The 11,720-nt window shown below is 36.6% G+C and overlaps 1 protein-coding gene across 1 annotated transcript in view; it reads right to left on the reverse strand.

Annotated features, from left to right (window-relative positions):
- Positions 1–11,720, reverse strand: part of CPS1 (carbamoyl-phosphate synthase 1) — a 116,341-nt gene that overhangs the window by 81,168 nt on the left and 23,453 nt on the right. The window contains exons 6-12 of the mRNA XM_045559790.1: positions 11,330–11,422; positions 6,264–6,353; positions 4,434–4,562; positions 3,748–3,854; positions 2,740–2,878; positions 1,789–1,866; positions 119–217 (exon numbers count right to left, since the gene is read on the reverse strand). Of these exons, the coding sequence (XP_045415746.1) occupies positions 119–217; positions 1,789–1,866; positions 2,740–2,878; positions 3,748–3,854; positions 4,434–4,562; positions 6,264–6,353; positions 11,330–11,422 (735 nt within the window). The remainder of the gene's footprint in view (positions 1–118; positions 218–1,788; positions 1,867–2,739; positions 2,879–3,747; positions 3,855–4,433; positions 4,563–6,263; positions 6,354–11,329; positions 11,423–11,720) is intronic.

The raw sequence follows: 11,720 nt of genomic DNA on the forward strand, positions 1-11,720 counted from the left end.
TATGAATCATCTTTCATAGACATTGATATGGTTTACATCATTCACTTTTTAAAAAATTATCACATGATGGAGAAAATCTGAAATGCATTAAACCAAAAACAAGTCCACATATACCAACCTCAACCCGAGATGCAACTAGGGCTGGCTTTGGTAGAACTGATGTAATGGTGGTACCTTTGCCCTTCTTTATCAGTGAGAAAAAGGAATCAAACAGGTACTAGAAAAAAATATAACCAGGTAGTTAGAAGCTCCAAAACTCATAAGGTTGCAGATCAAATACAGGATGCCCAGTTAAATTTGAACTTTAGATAAGCAACAAGTAACATTTTAGTATAAGTTTGCCTATGTAACTTTTTTGCTTTTTTGCCAATAACTAAATATTTACTACTCTAAGAATTAGACCAAATAAACATTGCTAACTATTCACTTGAAGTCCTATAAAAAAGAAGTTTTCAATAGTTATTAAAAATTTCAGATGCCACCTAAAAATGTCAAGTCTTTAGCCCCTTAATTATCATTTTCCTCTTGTAAATCCAATTCTAGTTAGACAAAAATAATTGAAGCTATATCACTTCACTTATGCATCCTAAAATTAGAAATACTGTGTTTTTCTACCAGCTGTAAAGAAATCTCTAAAGATTATTCTTAAACTTTACCAAAGAATTTGCTCTGTTGTTTCACTAGACATGACAAATTTCAACAAAGGATATTCATTTCGCAACTATTTGGCAGGAACAAAAAAAAAAAATTACATGATAGTGGATATTATCCCATATCTTAATTGCAGTGTTCCTAATCTGAAGTACTAATATATGCCAATTCAAATTTTTAATTTAAAAAATACTCAGCATGTGTTAGATGATATATGTAACTAAATTTTATTTATGAGTTTCATTGTGAGTTGTAATATTATGCTGACTTTGGCTTTTAAGAACCAATATATCCTGATAAAATTAAAATAAGAACAAAATGCAAATATCTAAAAATGCAATTCAGGTATGAAAGAGCAAAGCTTACAGAGGGAAAGCTTTATTCTCCTCCTCATTTTACCTACATGTCCTTTCTGACAAGTAAGTATCTTCTGACAATGAAGATTTGCTACTAGAGGCCCCCGGATGTGGGAGGCTAGAGTCACCCCAAACTTCCCAGATTTGTCTGGGTGCCACGGGGAATTCTTGTTTAGAAAGATGTGCTTGAACACTAAACCGAGAGAGCTCACACAAAAAAGTAAAAATGCTTAGGTTAAAAACAAAACTCCTCTAAGCATTTCTTATGGTTCTTTTCTTAAGCCATCTGAATCCTATGCATGTGCATGCACACCCTCTCCCTTCCGCACACCCCTGCCCCTCTTTCTCCTGCTGCTGTTTATTTTCCCTTGGTGGCTATACAACCAGTTGCCATAGGGACTTCTGTGAAGTCACAGATGGGGGATTAAAATTTCATTTCAGTTATGAGAACCCGAGAGAGCAAGAGGGAATTCATTTGCATAGTACAACAATTGTAAATTTCAGAACTAAATATATTAGAATGATAATGGGTTTAAGCAAAAATAGCATCACTATGGGTTTCTTAAGAGGTTTCCCACTTTAAGTTTTAAAAAAAGATAAAAATTTCCTCTGTGATATTCATGGGGAAATTTTAATACAAAATGTGTGTTACCGAAGCACTTTTCTTGAATGTTCTATACCAAGATCATCTGGGGTGATTATTTTGATTTCTTGAACTTTCACATATACACATTTCTAATTTTTTTTTAAGCGTATAAGAGGCCCCATCTGTCTGACATACCTCAGTGTCTGTCGGCCCTGGGCTGACCTCTGGGTGGAACTGCACAGCAAAGAAGGGTCTGCTCTCATGCATAATCCCCTAAAGGAATAAGAAACAGGAAGAAATTCCTTCGTAACAATGAATGTCAAGTGTGGCTATGTATTATTCAGTGGGCAATAAAATTCAAAGGAAAAACTGAGTTAAATGCTCAATAAAAATTTTTAAATCTAACAGTACTATTAACATGATTGGAGATCTTAAGGACATACATATCTAACCATTTTGGTAAGAATAGAAAATGGGCCAATGAAAAGGCAACCAAATGCGGTTTCCTTAAATAAAAAACAACAGATTTGGTCTATAGCCTTTGGAAACCCTCTGGGCTATTTTCAGTATAAACTCAAATCCTTCTATTAACTTCAACTTTTAAATTACTTCTCCAAGGGTCTTCTCAAGGACTACTCTGGTACCAAGTGAGTCTCAGAGACCTACCTAGATTGGACCCAGAAATATTTGGACCACTAGCCCATAGATGGTGAATGTGTAAGACAACTGTTGATTAAAGACTCAAAGAGTGAATCTTAAAGAGTCAACTGATATGAGATGAAGACAAACAGAAATGACTTTTTCAAAGCAGAGGGCTATGGGACATAACCTATAACAGTTCTTCAACACTCCCTCCCAAAATTATCTCACATAAACAAGAGTATTTGTATCAGAGTATTAAAAGTCCTGGATGACATATTTCAAAATAGCTAGAAGAGAAGATTTGAATTGTTCCCAACACAAAGAAATGATAAATGTTTGAGGTGATGAATATCCTAAATAATCCTGATTTGATTGTTACATATTTTATGCATGTATCAAAATATCACGTGTACCCTATAGGTATGAACAATTATTAAGTATCAATTTTGTAAAAAGTCCTGCACTTCTTATCACCAGCTTAACTGATTTATGGACAGCACTTACCTCATTTGTTTGATCATTGACATTCACAAAAAGTGGTTTCCACCCAGCAGGGAGGGTATTGTCCAGAGCGTAGCCATGGTTCTGAGCAGTAATGAAAGCCTGTCTGTTTGTGATATTCAAAACAGGCTGGTTCTGCCCTCTGGAGAGAAAAAGGAGAAAAAGAATAGGGAAAAAGGAAAAGTGAAGAGGAGAATATAAATGCATTAGTTGTAAAGTAGTGAACAAGTAAAGCCTATTAAAATTCAAAAGTTTCAATTGCTTCGTGAAAATCACTCTGTGAGAAAAGTCACAGATTGTTAATCCCAATAATTTTAGCAACAAAAATCAATTCAGGAAGCTTTGTTGTGTGTTAAATATCAGGTCTATTAAACTTCTATAATCGGTTTTAGAAAATGGGGGCATTGCACTCACAGCAAAAAGAGTTACTCACTAGCTTAATAGAAACAGACAAATATAAGCTACTTACTTTAAGGGAACAATAGTAATTTTAAAGGCTGAGGAAAGTTACTGAGAAATAGTAAAGAGATGACTGCTCAGACCTGAATCATTCTGAATTATACTTTGTGTAGAGGGTGGGCCACAGAAGAAAGCCTGACGTTAAATAAATTAACATTGTTCGAGACCAAAAAAAAGTGAAAATGAGAGGATCTAAAGATTTCTCGGTTCTTAAGTCACACCAGCTTCTTAAAATGTTACAATGATCTGAAATCAAGCTTAAAATCAGAATGGTTTCCCTTGGAATACCATTTGATTGAGCATTATAACCTCAATTTATGTCGAGGGAAGGAAAATAACTTTAAACTATAGCAAAGTTATTGTTAGAGAAGGCTGCCTTTCAAAAATGCAATAAAAGTGGTATCAGGTAGTCAAACAACTGTGAACCATTTAATAGAATGGTTATCTATTCATACTGAAGAAACTGCAGGTAAATTCTCTAAGCCCTTTGTGTTTAGTTACTAACAGTGTTTCGGAGCTGGTTTACTGTAAACAAATGCATAACTGCCTCACCTGTTGGCCATGGGCATCTTGTAGGATTTGGCACCAGCAGCCAATCCTGTTATTAAATTTCCTGTACTGATTCCAAACAACGGCTCCTTGCGATCACTCTCCAAAATCTAAATCGGAGAGAATTTTTATTAACCAAATAGTATGCTTCCAAGAAATGTTGCCTCTGAAGGAATAAAAAGGAAGAGTCCCTTTTTTCCTTAATTAACAAGGTAAAGAGAACAACATTAAAATGAAACTGAATTAAAAGAAAATATAAGTAAGGACATAATTGACAAATTTATAGCATTAGAATTCAATAAGATGTACGTAACACTCAGAGTAAACTAAACCTAATTAATATTTCTTTAAACACTTGAAGGTCTTATAGACCCCAAAGTCATAATGAGGAACACGAGTTGTCATTTTACAATATTAAGGAAAGATACATTTGGAGATTGGAATCCAGTTCTATTAACTCAAGGACATAAGGCCAAAGTTACTTTGCCTGAAGAAAAGCTCTATTGCCTCTGGAATTCTCTCCTCCTTGGTCTCCCTATAGAATATGTACACTGACATTACCTCAGAGGTCACAAATATGAGTAATGACAAATACCTGAATAAGCAAATGTATTATAGTTCTTTCAGATTTCAGAGCAGAAGCCCCCCCACCTCACACATGGATACACACTGACCCCAGGTCACCGCACCTTTTTGACATTCTGAATTAGTGGTTGTGCGAGAGCTGGATCCCCAGGTCCTCCAGCAATCAAAAGCCCATCGTACTCCATGTTGGTGAAATTGTGATTCCAGGGAACTAAATGCACTTCAGCTCCTCTCTGGAAAAGAAACACAAGAATGATGAATTTAATGGCATGTGTCTTTGCCAAAGTGTAATTTTGCTGGACTTTCTCTTGACTAACCACTCCTTAAAGGGAACGAAAAAATAATACATAATTCAAATAAATAACGCTAAGCAAAAATTCTTTGGGTGGCTCATTGTATTTTATGCGTAAATAGAGCAACCATTAAAGCTCTGATGCTAGAAAATAGATAATGCACTCTCCTGCACTTCAGGAGAGGTTCCGGGGTCCATGGTTGGACTTGCAGGAGTACAGGTTGCCTTCACTAGCTGTGGGACAGAAAGATGCAAAAAAAGATAAATTCACCTTCTTCGGAATTGAAGTTCATCCACTTCTCACCTTTATCAGTTTTGTCTTTTCTTGTCTAATCAAATTTATCAGCCTTCTTTCCTAGGGCTTTCTCATATTATCTATAATATTTGTATTATAATAGAAAAACTAGAACTTTTCTATATAAAAGTACATACGAAGGTATCTTTGAGGGTTTCCCTGGAAGCATTTCCCGAGACAAGGATTTGAGAGAAAAAAAGCTTATTTGGAAGGTGTTTCCAAGAAATACTAATAGGGTATCATGAGAGACCCCAATAAAGTATCCATTATCATGTACTTCCCACCATGGACAACTAGAACTTAAGCCCACTGGGGAACTCTGAGAGCCAATGTGCAATATTTACCTTAGAGATAGTCCATGGACAAAGGAGCTAATGTACTTACACACTTAACTCTTTCTGGTCTTTGGCTGGGGGCTACTCCAGGGATCATTAGTTCTACGTCATTTCCTGCCTGCCAGCAGGCTCCAACCAACCAAAGAAAGACCTCAGGCACAGAGATATTGATACTTGCAGTTGGAAGATGGGCAAGATGGGCAACATGAATTAAAATGGCAAAACAAGAATGGGATATGGACAGGCCTTCCACAGCTTCTGCTACTGAAGGGTTCATGCAAATTTTTGTTAATAAAATTGACAAGAATTTGAAATCATGATTGGAATATTGCTGACATTCTCCAACAAAGAGGTGAAATGAAGAATCCCCCATACCCATGCTAATTTGGTGTTATGCAAGTGTGTGTGTGTGTGTGTGTGTGTGTGTGTGTGTGTGTTTGTGTGTGTGTGTGTGTGTGTGTGTGTGACAGAGGGAGAGGGAGAGAGAATGAGAGACAGAGACACAGAAAGAGACAGAGAGATTGGGAAAGGAGTGGGGAGAAGGAGAAATATCAATAAAACAATATTTAAGAAAACATTTTTAATTTAAGTGGTTAATTCTTAAGGATTTTTAAGGTTTAATTTTAATTGACTGAGTTAATATAAAACGCTGTGAAAGTTTGTACTGTATCAGGACATGATCCCTGCAAACATGTGGTACATAATAAATGTAGAAGCTACCAGACTGACTCTAGCTTTTTAGTCATATCTAAACCCCAAAGAAAGTGAATGTCGCATGTCTCAGGTTGTCAGTCAATCATTTTCTTTCATGTTTTAGTGGCCCTTGGGTTTTTTTTTTTAAACATAGCAGTCTATATCTCTAATTTGAACAAGGATAAATGTGCTATTTTGTAGATAAAAAACAACAAGAAGAGTATAGATCCCTTGCGCATCTCTTTCTCTGTGACAGAGGAAATTGACCGAACACTAACAATATTACAAACCCTCACTTTGAGATGAACAAATGACTTACCTTTACTAATAGGCGGATTACATTGTTTTTTATCCCACAGTCCACAGCTACTACTTTCGTAGGGTTTCCTTTGCCGTACACCTTGACATCCTGCCATTTTCAAAACCAGAGAATGAGAGGGAAGTCCCAGCTATGAGCAGCAGACCAAGATCATATACACATCTGAGGAGGCTTTGCACTTAGATTGGTAACAGATTGATTGTTAACGACTAGGGAGTGACTGACAGTTAAAAATCAATTTGTGAGAAAGGCACAGCTAGTGCCACAGACTGTATCTTTTTTGGTGAGAAAAAAAAGTACTTTGCTGTTTTATACAAACTGTTGATTACAGTAACAATAATGATCTCTAAGAAATTGGTTGCTTCCATAATTAACAACCATCTTTCCCATGTTTTGCCTCATTAACAGCCAGTAGCAATGGAATTTTCAAGTATTATTGCCTGATTCAGCACTAGACAGATGTGGTGAGAGATACATCATGCTTTAAATATCACTTGGTCCTCAACTTGCAATAAAGATCCGATGGGGTAAAGGTGTACAGTAGGCTTATGCAATGGGACCTAATGGATAAAGTCAGTATGAGAGTCACAGGAATTGCTAAGCTAGCATAGATCACGTCCCTTTAGGCTGCCGTGCAATTGTTTTTCTTTAAATGGTAGATTTCACAAATGGATCCCAGGGCATATCATAATCATTATCTACGTCTGAAGCACGGCTTGGAGGCAGATCCGTTTTCATAGGCATTTACCCAAGAAGCAGTCCCCCAAACTTATAAAAGGAAAAATAACAGAAATAGAGAGAGAAAGCCTAGAAGGCTGGACGCCCACGCTGGTTCCTGCTTCGAGAGTTAGCTAGCACATTCTGAACTTAGGATAATTTCACAGTTTGCCAAAGATTTTAGATGAAAGGTACGATCTGAATATTTAAAAGGACATTTTACTTTAACTGAAACATCTACCTCTCTACAAAGTCTATATAGAATGTTAAATCATAATCCTCAGCCTGTACTTGAGGAAAAATATATAAAAAGTATATCTTTTTTTTTTCTCCTACTTACTATTCTGAAGAAAAACTGCTCTAGCCCTTCCGTGACCTGGGGGAATTATTGCTGAACTGATCCATGAATGCTACAGGTAATCTCTCTCATCAGATAATTTGAAAAAGTATAGATTTATTCTTAACCTTAGGGTTCTGCTATAAAAATAAAGCAATATTACCATCTAGTTGTAACTACATAAAATTGCAATTTTAAGACAATGAATTAAGTTAACAACATTCCCAAGGCATATAGCCAAACAAAACTCATAAGATATATGTAATCTCCTGATACAAATACACATTTTATCATAGCTATAATGAAATTATTTAATTGCACTGACATTAAGAAACAGAACCAGCTTTCAGTACTACAATCTCTCCCTTAATGTGATATAGATAAAAACACAGAAATGTTCATTTTTGCTGGTCTCCACACAAACACATTAAATACCATCCATGCATAATGACAGAAGTTAAGCAAGACCTCACCAACACTGGAACATAATGTATTTTCATTTGGACTCGCCAAGACAGGAAAATATTATGGAGTGTTTTTCAGCCTTGTTTGTCCACCAAGAGAGCTCTGAATGCTAACATTCTATCCTTCTAAAGGGGAAAATGGTCCTCTATCATGTGGTATCTCAAACTAAATCACTTCACTGGGAAATATGTAAAAAACAGAGGGAAAATAGTTGTTATCTGAATGAACAAATTTTAAAACTAAAAATCAGAAATGACTACTGCATATGCCATGATTATATGTTATAATGTTCTCCATATTTATTCTGATCGGTGCTATATTGCAACATGAATCATTTTTCAGATGAACAGGTATCAGGAAGGGTGGGGGGAACAACCTTTCTAAAGACTCTCAATGATAAGGCTTTATCACAGTAGAGGTACAATATTCCACACAACCATAGTGAGTTTTCTAGTGCATTCACACACTAGCTCATGACATATTTTATCACTTCTGATTAGAAATTCTTGAAACTTCACTTTGCAAACGTAAAAGGTAAATGGAATGCAACAATGTAAACTTATTTGAATATTATTACACAATGGTATGACTATGGTTACTAATCTTTATTATTTCTAATACAGTGGAAGGTAGTATGAGATGATGTTTAAAAGGTAGACACTAGATCAAACCTTCCTAGTTATAAATCCTATAGTTGTTCGCACTGAGAAAGGTATTTAATCTCTCTGTATCTCAGTTTCTTTGTTGGTCCAGTCAGCTACTAATAGTCCCTATCCCATAGAATTGCTGTGAGAATTGAATAAGTTAATCAGTAGAAAGCATTTAGAAGAGTACTTGATACCTAATAAGTACTCAATACATTGTCTATTATTATTATTAATAAAACTCATAATAGTTAATAATAATTTTATATTTTAATAATGGAGATAATAGAACCATCAGAAACACTGACTACAGGATTCAAAGGGGAAAAAGGAATCTGCAATTTATTTAACACCAAATCTCACTACTGTTTACTGGTTTTGTTCATTCCTTTATTTATCCAATATTTATTGAGCAAGTACTATGTGGAAGGTACTATAGACAGTACTGGGAATTCAGATAAGTAAACCATGGCCTCTCCTCTCAAACAGCTAACCACAGATAAATAAAAAGATGATCCTTCCAAAGAGTTAAATTCAATTTGATCCTTGTTATGATGAAGTGATCTATTAAATAACACGGAATCCGAAGGTGGCATGAGTCAGGGAAGGCTGCACAAAGGAACAATGAGCTGACCCTCTAAACTGACTTCTTCAGGACAGAAAGGGAAGGAGAGGGGAGAGGGATCCCAGCAGAGGAGCAGATTACGCAAACAGAGTCAGACCCTGCCAGAAGTGGGGTCAAGAAGGAAACAGGTTCACAGGGAATCTTGAGGAAGCTTCTTGAACTCAGGTAACAGGCTCCTAGAAATGCACTTTTTAGAAGCTTTTCAGTCAAACCATCACCAAAATGAAAAGCAAAATAGTATTAGGTTAGCCACAGAGATTCTAGAGTCACTTCAGTTTCAACTGAGGCTAACCTTGGGCAAGTTACATTTGATTTTGAATAGATTTATTTGCTAAGCCTCACCTTCCTCAGCTGTGAAATGGAGTTTTTTATGAGAATTAACTGAGTATTCAGAAAGATTGGTTATCAGTATTTTTCTTAATAACAACCAGAGCATCCACTTTGCATGGACCATGATAACAAGGAACTATTTTAAACAAGAAACTAAATGTCTGTTATATCTAGGAATAAAATGTTGTGGTGAGTAAATCTATTTAAAATCAAATTTTGTGTCCACAAGTACTTTTTATAATCCTTCCAAGAACTTCAATCACTTTTGTAAAAATAACATTCACTTTCTTCTTGTATAAAGTCGAGTTTCTCTGAGAGACTTTGTTACCCCACCGGTGATGGAAAAGAAGTTTCCAGCCATCTCTCCTGTAGTGAAAATGAATCCCAAGGTGGAGCCAGCCAATTGCACTGACTCCATGTAGGTTTCCATGGGATGAATTCTCCACGTTTAAAGCACAATGGCAACCAAATACATAGCCCTAGGAAAGGTAAACCCAGCTTTATCTCTTGTTCTAGGGAGTAAAAACAGAAAGTAGCAGTCTACCCTTTAAATTTCAAAGTGCGACAAAAACTTTTCTTTAAGAAAAAATTCCACAGAAAAACCCCATAGACATCTCAAACATCTAATGAAGTAATTACTGTGCTCCAAATTAGCTAAAACCGTAGCTGAGAAACTAGGGTGATCTTTTACCTAGTCACATCCAGCCTCTCCTTCTCCCATTTCTCCAGTCCACTTCGCTTGCTGTCCTGTCTCGCTATCACAGCTCAGTTCAGGTTCCCATGAGTTTTGTCCTGATTAGCCACAATACCCTCCTAGTTACTTGCTCCTTTATTCAGGTATACTTTGTGCTCCAAAATGATGCCGAACAAGTTCCCCGTAGTTTCTGGGATTGCTAATTAGCCATTGGTACAAACCCTCTAAAGCTAGTCCCAGTCCATCTCCACTCATCTCTGGCCAAATGTGTGAACCCTTTGATTCAGCCACACTAAACTACACATAACTCTTCAAACACACCATGTTGTTTTATACTTCTATGCCTCTCAACATATGCCATTCCTTGTGCCTGAAACACAGTTCTCCTAGTTCTCCATTGACTTAACTATTACCACCTGCTCGTTGTGTCTCAGAGCAAGCCTGACTTCCACAGAGCCTTATCTGCTGCACCCATCCCATTTCAGTGCTGCCCCAGGCACGCCTTGCAGCACCCTATGCACACTCCAAGGTCAGCATTGATCACAGGATTCTGCACGTGGCAATTTACTGGCTTGCTTGCTTGTTCCACCAGGCACTATGCTCCCAAGTACAGAGATTGTGGCTCAAGAGACTCTCTCACACCTACACTAACAGGTATTCAATCAAAACCAATGGACATCTTCCTAAAATGTATTGTATACGTTTTTATAAATAAATAGCAAGCATTTCACTTTAAGGTCACTCAGTCAACATTATGAACATTCATTTTTGGACTAATCCATAATACAATAAATCTTTAGTGTATAAAGAAATGTTTTTCCCTTTAAAAATGACCCCAGACTCTGATTACTGTGTCTGATTTCCATAAAGTTCTCTTGGCTCTCTGGCTGGTTATTAGTTCTGACTTCTGATCATTGCTACACCTGTCTTTGGCAGTTCAGTTTTCTCTTTATTTGACATTGTCAAAATCTTAAACTTAGGGACCAGAAACAGGGGGGAGGGGAGCTAAAATAACAGTAAAAAGCCTCTAAATCAGAGCATAAAGTTTCCCATGTAAGCCTGCAAGTAAAGGTTACTAACTTTAAATGAGCTGATTTTGTAATATACATTTCAGCTGCTATGAGACCCCCTTTTCCCTCAACACTAGTGCCTCTGGAAGATGAACTCTGCCTAAATGAAGATTTTGATATTATAAGAAATGTAGCTCTAAAGGGAATAAAGTGAAACTACAAAATATAAAGGAAGATCTCTCACCTTGGTTGAGACCTCAGCAATCAAATTCTGTTTATTTGGATCCACAAAATCCACAGGCTGACCTTCAAATTCAATCTTCCCAAGCATGGTTCCCTATCAAATTAAAAAGCAAATTAGACAGTTAAAAGGAAGCAACTATGAAGGTGCTGACAGGATAAACTCACAGGGACTTTAAACAGCTGCTCCAAGATTTAGATGTCTTTATAACTACTCATAACCATCAGCAGAAGATCTTCATCTTCTCAAACTGGAAAGATTAAGTAATTTGCACATACATTTTGAGAAACACTCTGGGAAATACGATTAGTTCTTTTAGGGCTGAGACTGTTGCCTGCTGTAAGCAAAGTCAAAAAGCAACAGAATTGGGGTCTCTAGGCTCCAGACTGGAGCA

This window comes from Lemur catta, chromosome 8, assembly GCF_020740605.2.
Source record: "Lemur catta isolate mLemCat1 chromosome 8, mLemCat1.pri, whole genome shotgun sequence".
NCBI classification, from domain to species: Eukaryota; Metazoa; Chordata; class Mammalia; order Primates; family Lemuridae; genus Lemur; species Lemur catta.